Source organism: Rousettus aegyptiacus, unplaced genomic scaffold, assembly GCF_014176215.1.
Source record: "Rousettus aegyptiacus isolate mRouAeg1 unplaced genomic scaffold, mRouAeg1.p scaffold_m13_p_5, whole genome shotgun sequence".
In the NCBI taxonomy this organism is placed as follows: domain Eukaryota; kingdom Metazoa; phylum Chordata; class Mammalia; order Chiroptera; family Pteropodidae; genus Rousettus; species Rousettus aegyptiacus.
Genome location: NW_023416308.1, coordinates 4,007,428 through 4,022,069, shown reverse-complemented (window position 1 = coordinate 4,022,069; position 14,642 = coordinate 4,007,428). Strand labels below are relative to the sequence as shown.

Below are 14,642 nucleotides of genomic sequence, written 5' to 3'. Positions count from 1 at the left end.
GAGCGGGGCGTGCACTCGCCGGTGCCGGGTACAAACCCGGCTGGGAGGGCTCACGGGGGCAGGGAGACCGCCGCTTAGCAGGTACTGACGCGAGGTTCACGGAGGGCGCGGGGTGGGGAGCAGAGGGTGGCCCCCGGCACTGCGGGGCGGAGCTGCGGTCGGTTCGGGCGGGCAGCGGAGCGCCGCCGCGGGTCAGGGCGCGGGGGGAGCGGGGTGGGCTGAGGGGGAGTCAGGTCCCCGGCGCATCCCAGCCCAGGCCGCGGAAATGCACGCGCCCAAATCACAGCGCTTGCCTTGCAGCCTTGAGGCGGTTGGCGCCACCGCCCACCCTCCCGCTCCCCTCCCGCCCGCGGCCCCCAGCGCCGCTGCCCCCGCTGCACCCGCTGCCTGGCGCCGTCTGGCCCGGCCTCGAAGGGGCTTGCTGCCTTACTCCACCAGTTCTTGCTCAACCGCCTTCGCTCAGGAGGGCTTTCTAAACCTGCCGCCGGATTCCATTACACTGCTCACTCTTCCCAGCGCTCCCTGAAGTTCCCACTGGTTGCTTCGTCCGTTGCTTCTTAGTGATGGCTGTGACCTTGCCTGTCTCGCCTGCCACATTCCTAGCAGCTAGAGGAGATGCTTTCGTGGTGATGGCGGCAGAGAGAACAGGATGAGGTTGCGGTGTGTAGACCCGGGAGAAGTGGCCTGTGGAACAGGTCCACAGGTAGTGGAGGCGAACAGGGGCTGCAGCCTGGCTTTGCTCCTCTGGGCCTCGGGGCAGGTCACTGTGGGCCGGTGTTTCTCCACCTTCTCTCTGGCTTGCTGGGCGACGGAGAAGACCTGAGCCCCGAGTGGCGGGGACAGGAGAGGCTGGCTGCAGGTACAGCCCCGCCGTCTCCAGCTCTACCTGCCTCCGCGCTCTTGCTGTGGCCACAACGCTTCTCTAACACCGTCCTACCCCCAGGACGCCCAGGCCACTGCGTGCAGCTGTGAAGGGTGACTCTGTGGTGGCCACCACCATCTGCTGCTGGTGGGGCGATCATCTGAGCCACCTGACACAGGGCCTGCCACCAACAGACCGGACTCTTGTTGTAGAGACGGCCTAAGAGTTCCGAATGTCACATTTAGAAGGAATTTATCCCGAAGCGAAGCTAGCTCTGTGCCATTCTCAGAGGCTTGTAAGGTACTTGTTTCCTGGGAAATGCTGACAATGCTCATGGCACCGCTGTTGTAAAATGGCAGCAAGTCCTAAGGAAAACGGTGACCCAAGAGCACTCCGATGCCGGCAGAAGGCAGGCGAGGGCCGGCACAGCAGGCACAGCTGGCTCTTCTCTGGGAGAGGGGCTCCGGGAGGAGCCGGAGGCCTGCTGGAAAGGATACACGTGCTAAGGCCAGTAGGGACTCGGGTGCTGCGTGTGGGTGACTGCTGCTCCCAGGGCCAGGGAGGTGGCAGGTAGGCCGTGGTGGGCAGTAGGGCGGGGCCCGCTCACGTAGCTTTCTTTCCAGGCACTGCCATGCTCCGCAGGCTGGTCCTATACTGCCTGGCTGGGCTGCTGCTCAGCTGCCTGCTCTTCCAGGGGAAGGAGGCCAAGCCGGCAGGGGGCCGCATGGCCCACCGGCCCTTCTGGGCTCCCCTAGGGCCCCGCCACAGCCAGTGTCCACCGAACCACATAGTGGCCAATGCTTCCCTGTCCCTGCCTAGCCCTCACCGCCTCTTCCTGACCTATCGCCACTGCCGCAACTTCCCCATCTTGCTGGAGCCTTCAGGCTGTGCCGAAGACATCTTTCTGCTCCTGGCCATCAAGTCACAGCCTGGCCACGTGGAGCGGCGCGCAGCCATCCGCAGCACGTGGGGCCAGGCCAGGGGCCAGCAGCTGAAGCTGGTGTTCCTCCTAGGAGTGGCAAGGCCCACAACCTCTGCCCAGCTGCTGGCCTATGAGAGTCACGAGTTTGATGACATCCTACAGTGGGACTTCGCTGAGGACTTCTTCAACCTGACGCTCAAGGAGCTGCACCTGCAGCACTGGGTGGCGGCTGCCTGTCCCCATGCCCACTTCATGCTAAAAGGAGATGACGATGTCTTTGTCCATGTCCCCAATGTGCTGCAGTTCCTGGAAGGCCTGGACCCAGCGCAGGACCTCCTGGTGGGAGATGTCATCCGCCAGGCTCGGCCTAACAGGAACACCAAGGTCAAATACTTCATCCCCCGCTCCATGTACAGGGCGGACCACTACCCGCCCTACGCTGGGGGTGGGGGGTATGTCATGTCTAAAGCCACCATGCAGCACCTCAGGGCAGTCGAGGAAGAGACCAAGCTCTTTCCCATCGATGACGTCTTCGTGGGTATGTGCTTGAGGAAGCTGGGGCTGAGTCCCACGCACCACGCTGGCTTCAGGACATTTGGAACGCAGCGGCCCCTGGACCCCCTGGACCTCTGCCTCTACAGAAGGCTCCTCCTGGTGCACCGCCTCAGTCCCCTGGAGATGTGGACCATGTGGGCACTGGTGACAGACAAGGGGCTCAAGTGTGCAGCTGCCCCCTTGTCTCAGCTCCAGGGGGGTGCTGGGCGGGTGGGCTAAGTGCTACCTTTCCTGTCTTGAGAAACTGAGGACCTTGAAACTCAACCCATGCTGGAAATGCTGGCTTGGGTTTGTAGCCCCCTCCCAAACTTTTCTTTGATTAAAAACACTGAAACTTGGCTAACTCATACCAGCATGTGTTGAATGGGGCCAAACCACAGCTGCCAGAACCCGATGGGGGACTGCTGGAGCCCTTGGGGTTCTGCCAGTCTGGGGGGGGGGTGGGGTACAGGTGGGAAGCTGCACGGGACCCCAAGAGACACACACATTTTTTTTTAAATTCAAAAAAATTATTCTCCGATACAATACCAAAACTCGAAAGGACATGAGCAGTGTGTGTGGGATTAAGTCCTGTTGAGAGAAGCAGGTAAACGCCGTGTTTTCAGTCCCTTAGAATAAGGGATTTGCCTCCTTGGCCTGAGCTGTGCTTACAGAGCAGTGGGGCCACGTCACAGAAGGTATTAGAAACACAAAGAAATCTTACAAACAGGACAGACTCCCCTCTCTCCCCAAAACTCACATCCCTATGGAGAGCAAATACTAAATCCTATTTGAAAGGTGAATAAGATTGGAAACAGGTTAAAACAGCTACTGAACTTGTGGGCATGACAAAAAAGGGACCCCTGTCTCTGGCCAGGCTGCCTTGGGTGGGAGGTAAAAAGGTCGGTAGGTGAGAGGCAGCTGTGCTGGGAAGGGTTAAACAGGGCACAGTGCCCCGGCTGAGAACCAGGTCCAGCACGAGCCTGAGACCGGGGCAGGGGTCAGGCACGCACAGCTCACAGAGGCCTCTGGCCCGGTGGGCCGGGCCAGGGCAGGGCCTGCCTCCCCTTCTCGCAGAGAAAGCGGCGCCTACCCCGGCTGAGCGGCGGGCACGGGCAGCGGCTCAGGCCCTCAATCCTCACGCAGGTAGGCCTCCTGCTCCGGCTCAGCCCTCCCGTCTCCTTCCTCCTGCGTTTTCTGACGCAGTTCTTCTGTCTGTGCCTCCGCCAGCTTGGTCTCTGCTTTCTGGGACAGCTGGCGCACCTCCTGCACCTGCGATTTCACCAGCTGAATGTGGTTCCTGGCAGTTACAGATGCCTGATCTGCTCCTGTCAAAGGACGGGACAATTAAGCTGAGCAGGCAAACAGGGTAGGTGTGAAGGGACGCATGGAAAGCCTGGGGACTCATGGTTGTCATCTGAGCCCCTCTTGAAGCCACTTTCCCAGCCCTCCCTGCTGGCCTTCTCTCTGCAGAGCAGAGAACCTTCTACCTCCACATTCAGGTCTTCATTTTATTCTTTGTCAACATTCCAGCATTTTTTCCCAGCTATCAGCAGCTATCATTATCATTATTAAATACAATTCCAACAACCATTTTTATAGCTACACAGCTCTTAATATAGATGTTCTATGAATCTAAATTTTTAATTTTTAACTACATAAGTACATGTCTTTTTGAAATGTTAGTAAGAGGTCACTAATAAAATTGGTCAAAGGTTTCTTTCCTCACCCCAACTAATCTTCAGATATAACCTCTGTTGGAAGTTTAAAAAGCATTCTTTTTATCTTTTAAAATGTGACCAAAAAATATATTTACATGTAAATTTACATATATTTTGCAATTTTGTTTTTAAATGCTTTTGAGCTCTATCATTCCTTTACCTGCTGCTAGTGTATTTCATGATATGGTATGCATGTATCAATTAACCTCTAATGTGGGTGTTTTTCTTGGATTACTGCATCAATGAGAACCTTCAGTACAAACCTGAAAGACGGGAGCACAGCAGGCATCCATCTCTTATTTCTGATCCTGATGAAAATACTTCTTGTTATGTCACTATTAGGTAGGATTACTTAACTTTTATCATGGTGAAGAAATTCTATTTATAATAGTACTCAGATTTAAATCATAAATGGGTACTACATGTCACTGAAGGCTTTCGGGGGTGTACAGTGATATGATTACGAGGGTGGCTTTTGTTCTTTAATCTACTGTAGGCAGATAATCTTGAGGAATTGTTTTTTCCAATGTTGAATTATCATTGTATTTTGAGGGTAAATGGCTATTTGACTGACTTCTGTATTTATCAGTGATCCTGAACCATAGTTTTTTGTTTTGGTGCTGGCCTGGGATCAGGCAGAGGCTGACTTTTATACAATTACGGTATTACATCAGGAGGCTTATCTTCATCTTCTCCACCAACTTCTCATAACACAGTAATTACGTTTCTTAACTATCTGATTAAAACTCTCCCACGAAACAGCTTGGGCCTAGTGTTCACTTTCGGGGCACAGAATCTTTGACTACTATTTCTTCCTGGGTCAATCTGGGGTTCACATAAAGATCGTAATGTCTGTAGCAGTCCTTTCTGATGTTACCGTAGCCCTCTGAAAAGTCGTGCTTGCCAAATCTTCTTTCTTCATTATTTTCAAGGAACCAGATTTTTCCCTTTTGACGATTTTTAATCTTCTTCTACCTTTTACTTATTCTAAACTGTCTGGGTTTATTTCGCTTTTTCTCAGTTACTGGGTTAAAAGTTTATTTTTAGTACTTGATACAGTGAGCATTACCTGTTATTCATGGCTGAAAGGTATCAGTTTCTCTAACAAGCTACTTTGTCTACAACTCCCTGGGTCTGCTATATAGTACCTTTGTCATCACAGTTCTAAATTTAAATATTTTAAAATTTCCATTTTGATTTCTGATGGGGAAAAGGTGTGAGGGAACTTGCTGAGTCTTTGTCACCCGGCACATTATTGAATTTTGTACATGTTCTATTTGTGTCTGAAAAGAATATTTTTTGGGGGAAACGAGCAAATTTTATATTCAGTGTATATATATTAGGTTAAACTTTGAAAAATCATTCTGTACCAACATTTATAGCTTTAATTTTTTTGGTCTTGAGCAGTGAGTCTCTGAAATTTAGTTAACTAAATTTAGTTAACTAAAAATTCTTTTTTGTTTTTACTTAAAAAAACGTCTCTTGTATGCTTTCTAAGCTTTGGTGCTTAAGTCCCAAGTCTAATACCCTGAAATCAGAAAACAAAAGTGTTTTAACATACCAGCTTTTTCGTAAGAGCTGGTCCTAGGCTATGGTTTCTGTGAGCTACCTTGTTTGGGATCATTCAGGTAAGACATTAAACTAGGGTTTTCCTCAAAATACATTTACTTAAAAAACCACTTTTGCCCAAGCACCCTGGATGGGTAATGATGCCCGACAAGCCCCGTGGTGCAGGCGCGGCTGGTCTGCGGCACTGGGGCGCCGGGACGCAGACGATGAGCCCGGCCACCAGGACCGAAGGCTTCAGCGTTCCCTCGACCTGGCTACCAAGTCCCAGTGTGGCTGCTCACGTCCTGCGCCACAGCGTCCTGGGTGAGTCACTCAGCCCCCTGTCCCCCGGTTTCTTCACCTGTACAGTAGGAATGACAATAACAGGTCCTACCTTAAGGGGACTATGGGAGGTGAAATTAGGAGTTCCTGAAATAGACAAACACTAGCTACTCGTAAGTTATCTGGGTTATAAGAAAATAAAGTGTTTAAAATGCATTTGGTGGCAATCACATTTTCCAATTGGTTGTAGCTTTATCCTATTATTATTTTTTATTTTCTGCATTTTGACAACCTGGCTTCTAACTGGCCAGTAAGGGCATCATTCTTCCTATTGTGCAAACAAAATGCTGGTTAATGGGGATCTTTTCTCACCAGGTTAGAGCCATGCTGGGCCGCAGACCATCTAACCCAAATCCCTCCTTTCACGGCCAGTGGAAACTCAAGTGGCACCCCCTAGTGAAAACCTGAATGTACCTGTGTGGTAGGCAGCTTCTGCTGCCATCTCCGAGAGACCAACCGCGGTCATCCACGTGGTTTCCAACCTCAAGTACTCCTGCTGTTTCGAAGTCATCTGTAAATGCAACAAAGTGCTTCAGACGACGGGAAGAGGTTAATAAGCACATTTAAATGGGTTCTTCGAAATAGTAGATTTAGAGAAGTTACTGGTTGGACGCCTTAATCAACACTAGACATCACGATGAGGCAGAAGCACAAACACAGAAATGCCTAGTAACCTTTGCTCACCTCGACTCTGGCTCCTATGATCACCTGCCACACTTGATCTTCCTCCTGTGAATTCATTTTCCCGAGTAAGCTTGTATATTGCCGGTACAGAGAAATTAAAGTGTAAACAGCCTACGAATACAGAATACACGAGTCTGAGTAAAACCAATGAGGCGTAACAGGTAGGATCAGTGAGTCTTACACTTCAACCAGGTAAAGTCCTGTCACAGCACCCCGGCTCCTCAGCCCCCTGTGTCACTGACACTGCACTGCTGTACGAAGGACACTGTTCCATTGCAGGACCTCCACTCGTCACCTTTTGTGTTTGAAATTCAGACACAGAAAGGGGCTACAATGCAGAGGGGAACTCAGAAGGCTGAGAAACCAGCGGCTGAAAGAGGTAAACTAAACACAGAGGAGCCTGTTCAGTGATTTTGATGATCCCCATACTCTATCAGCTCAGATCACAGAGAAGCCCCTGGAGCCACACCCTCCCCGCCGCCCCCGCCACGCCGCTGCTGGGAGACTTGGGACCCTTTCACCCCTAACTGAACCACATCAGTTCCCCTATCTTATAAACTGGGCTGCTATATTTAAGATTCTTCTTTTAAAAAGCATTCCTGGTAAAGGTCTAAAAATGAGTGATTTAGGTAAGAACTTAGTCAACGTTTTAAATAAAGAATAAATATTTTAGGCTTTGTGAGCCATGTAGTCTCTGTTGCAACTATTAAGCTCATGAAAGCAGGCACAGGCAATACATAAACAAGTGAGCAGGCACCAGACTGGACTCAGTCTGTGAGCCACAGCTTGCCAGCCACTGGTCTAGATGACCGAGACTTAACAGGACACTTACCTTCGTATATTCAGTGATTGCTTCAATCAGTGCATACGTGGTCTGAGAGAGAAAGGTTGAGGTGCTGTCTGTTACCAGAGACACGGCCCTCTTCATTAATGCATCATTACTAAGAGAATGAGGCTCCGATTTCTGAAAGGCACAAACGTTTTCACTCAACTTCTAAAGCTGGGGCTGAGAACATCCTCACAGACAGCCAAGCGAAAAACATTAATTCTCATGCTGCAACTGCACTGTGCTTCTTTGTGTAGCTGTTTCTTTTTAGGCTTTATTTTGGCTACTTAAGTCAAAAAATGAAAATAATTCCAGAGTATGCTTTTACCCACTTTTATTCTTTAGTCTCTGCTCCAAAAAGTATTTCTTTATATAAAATGCTAGTAATTATAACGAGTTTCATGAAGTTATGATTCACTCATTACCGTAGTGCTAGATGCCTGAGATATAAAGCTAAGATATATTCTCTACTCTCAAAGATTGCAGACAGGGAAGGGGAGAGGCTGGGGCTTACAGAGACCGTGAAGAGTTAATGCAATCAAGTACCACGAGAGCTGTGGCAGATGCCTGTACAGGCTACAACACAGGCCCACGTAGGGAGCAATCGCTTCTGTGCTGAATGAGAACAGTTTAGGAAAGCCTTTCTGGAGCTGAGGATTAAGCTGAATCTTAGCAAGTGAATGGGTGGATGGGGGAGGGCAATTCTGAGCAGAATCAGCAAATCCGGTCTTCATGGTGGTGGTGGGGGGGAGCTCTACACTCTGACCTCAGCTATTACATTTAAAAAAACCCACTATAAATGTGATTCTGCCTTTTTCTTCCTCAGCAAAGCATTTACTGTATCAGACTGACAAAGAAACCAATCCCTCTATCATCTAGTGTTGTTTTTGCTATTTAGAGTATAAATACACAGAATCACTGGCTGTTGAAAGCAGCTGTCAAGAAATACCTTTGATACATGAACAAATCAAGAGTTTTATTTACCATCTTTATATTTCATTCAATCAAATAATTAAGTATTCATTATATACTGTGCACTGAGGGGCTAGAAAGGAAAGAACATTAGCTCTGATTATGAGGAGCTAATTTTGACATACTCTGATAACTTACATCTTCCTAATGCCCTACATTTTGCAGTTCTTCAAATGGTCCAGGTAGTATCACTTCTTTTTCACAGATGAGGAAACACAAGCTCACAGTAGTTGTGTAACTTTATGAAAAAGACACACATCTAGAACTCGAACTAAATCTTCTCACTCCATGATTTCTAATATGCTCTGCTGACTCAGGAGAATGCCAAATGGATTATCATGAAATATCAAAATATATAACACTAAGTAATTGGAAAGGGAGCTCGCTGGCCAGGGACTAGGGCAAGTTTTAAAAAGAGGTGAGATTTGGGCCTGAAGACAACTAGATTATCTGGGTTAGAAGAAACACAGATGTTGCGTGCGGGGGATGTTTGGGAATCTAGACTGGGTGGAGTGGGTGGCACAAGGAGATGTGACTAGCTGGGGACTGGAGTGCAGGGACAGCTATTCGGACTTTTAGTTCTGTCACAGAATGGAGAGCAGGAAAGCAGGTTTTGAAGAACAGGACTGCTGTTCCTGCAGGACAATCACTAGAGGCTCCTGTCATGTGGCCCGGAACTGAGGTAAATGGGGCTTAAGAATAGTATGTGAGCTGAGAAAGGACAAACTCAAAAAATATTTTGGAGGAAGAAAACACCATCCTAATTGGCTAAAAATGGGCCTGGTGTTCCAGTAAGGTTTTAGGGTTAAAGATTCATCAGGGAGCAGAGACAAGGGTGGAAGTGAGACATGGAAAGGTGAGCGCTCGCGACTGACCCTCAGATGCTGAAAATACTGGTGATGAATTAATCCTGTTGGTGTGACAAAGTATCAGGAATATTTTACCAAAAAGAGGTTTGTTGGTTTCCTATTTAGTTCTTCCCAATAAAGCATATAACCAGTGGTTTTTAAAAATAAATTACCTCTAAAAAATAAATAAATGAATAAATGAATAAATAAAAATTACCTCTTCATATCGACTCTCTACTTGACAGTTCTACATAGATGTCTACTAAACATCTCAGCCTGTCTTTTCCAAAACTGAACTCTTGCTTTCTTCCTTCTAAATTTTTCCTACTCCTCTCCATCCCTGTAAATGGCAACTCCATTCTTTCAGTTGCTTAGTCCTTTTTAAAGCACTGGAATGAAGCTTACATACTCCATATCAAATCTACCAGCAACTCCTACTGACCACATTTGGCCAGCTTCTCCCCACGTCCACTGCTGCCCAACTATAGCCCAACTTATCGTCATCTCGCACTTGGACTCCTATTGGTCTTCCTAGTTCCACAGAGCAAACCTTTAAAGAGTTATGTTGGCAGATGACACAATACTATATGTAGAAAATCGTAAAGACTCTACAAAAAAAAAAAAAAAAACTAACAATAAATGACTTCAGTAAAGTAGCAGGATGCAGAATCAATACAGAGAAATCTGTTGCATTTCTATACACCAATAATGATCAGAAGATTAAGAAAACAAACCCATTTACAATTGCATCAAAAAGTATAAGATACCTAAGAATAAATTTAACCAAAGAGACAAAAGACCTATACTCTGAAAACTATAAGACACTGAAGAAACCAAACAAGATACAAATAAATGGAAGGATATACCGTGCTCATGGTTTGGTAGGATTAATATTGTCAAAATGTCCTTACTACCTTAAGCAATGTAGAGATTCAATGTAATCCCTATTAAAGTACCAATGGCATTCCTCTTAGAATTAGAACTAATCCTGAAATTTATATGGAACCACAAAAGACCCCAAATAGACAAATCTTAACAAAATATGAGGCATCACACTCACTGGTATCAACTATACTATAAAGCTACAATAATCAAAACAGTATGGTATTGGCAGAAAAAGATTGGCACTTCCACTTTTATGTGGAGTCTAAAAAAGCAAAATAAATGAATAAACAAAACAAAAACAGACCCAGACCTAGAGAACAAGCTGATGGTTGCCAAACAGGAGTCGGGAGGGAGGATGGAAATAAAAAATAACTGCCGAGGGGCACAGAGCCAGTGAGAAACCTCTACTTTCAAAATCAGTTTAACAAAATTACCTCTATTATTGAAATTGACACTGCTTATGCAGAATCCACAAATTATTATTTGATAAGGCTTAAAATTTGATTTTATCATATTTAAGAGAACCAGTATGGAAATATTTTTTTCATTTACTGAATTTTTTATATTTCTTTAAAATGTTCCTACTTTATATTTTTAAGTCTTCAGGAATAGGATCCAGTCAATTAAACAAATACACTTCTTTGCATAACTGAAGAAACAGAAGTATATAGATGTCATTTTCTAATTAGGTTGCCAAAGAACTCTATAATAAATTATTTTTCCAGTCTGACACAACAGTCTCAGATGAATATTGTATTGCCATCCATTAAAAGTCTATATTTTTTGAAAAAAAAGTTATGTCAGATCATAATAATCTTATTGTAAAATTCTCTATGGCTTCCTTTTCAGAATGAAATCCAAAGTTTTACAATGACCCACAAAGTACAGAACACACAGTCTGACCCTCGGCTACTCTCTGGCCTCATCTATGGCGCGCGCTCTTCCTAATTCCACTCCAGCAACATTAACCTGCTGTTTATCACACACATCGTGCATACTGCTGCTTCCAGGCCTTTGCACTTGAGAGTTCCTTCTGCCTGGCAAGCTCTTCCCGAAAACATTACCATGCCTCACTTTCTCAGGTCACCTTGACCGCCCTATCTCCCTCCCGGCACTCCCTATCCACTTACCCTATTGTCTTGCATAACTTACCATCACCCGGTATTTTATATTTGTTGATTTTCTCCCTGAGAGTGGAACTTGGTTTTGCTCTAATATTCTCAGTGTATAGTACACAAAAAAATGTCAATAACCAATGTTACCCCAATAAGCTTAATTAAAAAAAGTCAATAAATTTTTGTTGAATGACAGACTATTGTTGATATACTCTCCTCTCTTTCCTCATTATACAATTTGACCAACTTAACACACTTCCTACCAAAAGAGGCAATCAAGATGGGATTAATGTTTGCTCAGCCCTGAAAAGATGCTAGTACAGTAGAAGATATACCATCATGTGTGGAGGGCGGGGGAAGCACTGAGTAAGACTATGATAGCTTGTCTGATGATTCATTGCCCACTTGAGACTCTAAGAGGGCACGGTACAGAAGACGAGACCTAAGAAACACTGAGTGACACGACAGTACTTTACCTGTGCAATAGGAATCGCACACAGGGTTACGCCAAATCCAACTGCCACCGTTTTGTGCCATGGTCTTATCAGTTCTGAGAAACGGAGCTTCTTGAAGTTAGCCACCACAGGTACACACTGTCTGTACCTAGATGTAGAGGTTGAATTTAATAAGGCACAACCACCAATCTGTAAAAGTCTCTGCGACTTATTTGCAGGGGTTGGAAACTCAAACTGGGGCCACGCAGGAACCTGAACGAAGGTGTACGACTGGCCTTCCAGAGGACAGGGCTCGGTGGGGAGCGTGGTGGACCGCAAAACCTTGGACTCGCTAAAGAGACAACCGCTACCGAGCTCTCGCGAACCGCTGCCGCGCGGGAAGGCGGGCCGCAAGGTTTTGGAGTTTAACGGGTAAGAGGCATGGACGTTTAAGATGCGGTTCTCAAAACTTTAAAAAACCTCATGCCAAAATAAACGCTTCCGCAGGCAGGATTTGGCTCTGGGCTCAGGCAAGGTTCTCTGATAGTCCCCGCCCGACACTGCTGCCCGCAGAAGCCGCTAGGGGACTCACAAGCTCCTGGAGCCCTTCCTGCCCTCAGGGGAAACCTCCTCTACCGACCCGCCGCCCGCCCGGGCTTCTCCCCCTACTCTCCCCTAAGGGCTCCAACGAGCCAGCGGGAGCTCGTCGACCCAAGGAGACAGCCGAAGTGTGCGGGAAGTCGCTGTTATTTCTGGAATAACAGAAAAGCCGTGAATCCCGGGCCCGGCCGAGGGGGCGGGGGCCTCCGGCCCGGGCAGAGGCGGGACGTCCTCAGACCTCGGACATCGCGGCCCGCACAACAGAGGAGGGAAGCGCGCGCCGGCAAGGCCAGCGCCGCGGCCCTGGCTACCGCACCCTGTGCGTGGCCTCCCCGCCTCCCGCCCAGCCCTCCTACACGGCCGCAGAGGTACCTGAACACGGACGCTACGCCCCGCGACAGCCAACTCCTCAGAGCCGCCATCCCGGGGCGGGAGGACGCCTCGCGTACACACCGGAAGTGACGTCACTTCGTAAGCAGGGGGCGGGGTGCAGCCTCTGCCGGAGAGGGCCTGGCCCCATGGCCACGCCCCTGCCCGAGCGAGCAGCCAGGATTGGACAGGTGGGAAGGAGGGGGCGGGGTTTAGGGTAACGGCTCTAACGGCCGCGCCGGGTACCCAACGGCCGGAGCGTCCGCGCGGGGCACGGCCGGCTTTGGGTCCGAGGGCGTGGAGTGGGTGCAGCAAAGTCGGCCGTCGTGACTGGTGGTTGGACTGGGGCCCGGGTCGGGGCCGCGCCTCGAGAGGCGGCCCAGGCCCGGGCGTGAGGACGGGAGGGGCGGGGAGCCGGGCCGGCGGCGCTGTCACTTCAGCACCAGGAAGTAAGTGGTCCAGCCAGCCAGCAGCAACGCCCCGATGAGCACCGTGTAGCTAAGCAGCACGAAGGCCAGCAGCTCCCGCAGCAGCTGCAGCACGTGGATGGTGGACGAGGCTGGCATCGCCTTGCGCCGGAGGCCCGGGGACCTGCGGGGCGGGGCACCCGGGAGACCTTGAGTGCAAAAAGAGGACCTTTCCTGCCCATGCCCAACCTCCATCGAATACTGAACAAGCGCTGCTGAGGCAGACACTTTTCTAGGCAGTGTGGATAACAGGCGGGACCCAGCCCTCTAAAGAGTAAACACTTTCCTGAGGCTAAAGAAACCCAAAGTGCTGACTTTCTCCATAACAACCATCTGGATGCTCTCTTTGCATTTACACTATAGAATTCTTTTAACTCCAAAGTTCCTCATTCTTGGGCCCCCACTCTGGGTCTGGGCTCAGAGGAGCCTGGCTGTGCCCAGCACCAGCTACTGCGATAGTCTTCATCCCCAGCCCTCTCCTCCCATCCACCTCCTGCATTTTTAATGTTGTGTGTGCTGCTAATGGGCTGGTGGAGTAAAGCTTTCTTTTCCCATCACTCAAGCTGCAGTCCTAGCTGTCCGCTGCTTGGGAGGGGAGGAGAGGGACCCACTTGGGTAAGGGGCAGGCAGCAGGCCCTCATTGAAGCCCCCCTGCAATTCCCCAGGCCCCAAGTCTTGTTAATCCACATAGTTTGAGGATCTTTGCTTTGTGGTCCAGCAGGCTAGCCAGGATTGCAGGAATGCCAAGAGGTGCGTATCAGTTTGATCCTGGGCTTATTCTCCTTTCCCGTTTGCTTGTCCATCTGCTCCAGCCCTGTTCTTCCCCACCACAGACAGAATCAGATGGCAGCAACACAAACCAGCTCTTTACGTCCGCCGCTGTCCTTCCCAGAACTGCCCTCAGGGCCAGCCACTAGCTTCCCTCTCCCCATTGCACTCACTCAGCAAAGTTGCGTCGACTCCGCCACCACGGCAGCTCTCGCTTCCTCTCTGGTCTGGTGTCTGAGGGTAGCTTGTATGCACTCCGGCGATCTAGGCAGAGCTGAGGGATTCTCAGGCAGCAGCTGCACTCACCAACTAGGTGTGGTCTAGAGACCAATCACAGTCTCCACGTGGTCCCTGAGCTCTCAGGGAGCTGCGCACAGGCAGTCCCAGGCCAGGCGGAGCACTGGCAGCCCTGCCCGCCCTCTGCCAGTGTCACCACCCCAGCTTCCAGGGCTCTGGGGTTGCCTGCAAAGCTCCTGACATAGATGGGCTGAGCAAGCGGTACAGTAGGAGGTGTTCAAGCCCCTTCTAGTCTGCTTTTCTAAACACTGTGGGTGGGATAGAGTCCAAATCCTTTTCTAACGAACTCGCATGGCGAGCAGCCCCGCCCTGCGCCGTCTCAGACTGGAATGACTGTCCCAAGACGTTCACTGATGCCTGCCCAAAAGCAAAGCTGTCTCACCAAACCTGCGGGTCTGAGTGTTCGGGTGTGAGTGTGCATGTGTGTGTGTGTGAGCCCAGAGCCTGG

General features: G+C 49.1%; 2 protein-coding genes across 2 annotated transcripts; one reads left to right on the top strand and one right to left on the bottom strand.

Moving 5' to 3' along the window:
• The first annotated feature begins 362 nt into the window (after window positions 1–362).
• Window positions 363–2,666, top strand: B3GNT4 (UDP-GlcNAc:betaGal beta-1,3-N-acetylglucosaminyltransferase 4). The gene has a single exon (XM_016153812.2). The coding sequence runs from the start codon at window positions 1,494–1,496 to the stop codon at window positions 2,556–2,558; it is 1,065 nt and encodes a 354-aa protein (XP_016009298.1). The 5' UTR covers window positions 363–1,493; the 3' UTR covers window positions 2,559–2,666.
• A 149-nt stretch (window positions 2,667–2,815) lies between these two features.
• Window positions 2,816–12,789, bottom strand: DIABLO (diablo IAP-binding mitochondrial protein). The gene is made up of 6 exons (XM_016153813.2): window positions 12,666–12,789; window positions 11,736–11,862; window positions 7,446–7,577; window positions 6,614–6,724; window positions 6,344–6,440; window positions 2,816–3,646 (listed from the first exon to the last, which is right to left on the bottom strand). Exons 1-6 carry the CDS (start codon window positions 12,713–12,715, stop codon window positions 3,450–3,452), a joined length of 714 nt encoding a protein of 237 aa, XP_016009299.1. The 5' UTR covers window positions 12,716–12,789; the 3' UTR covers window positions 2,816–3,449.
• Window positions 12,790–14,642: the final 1,853 nt, after the last annotated feature.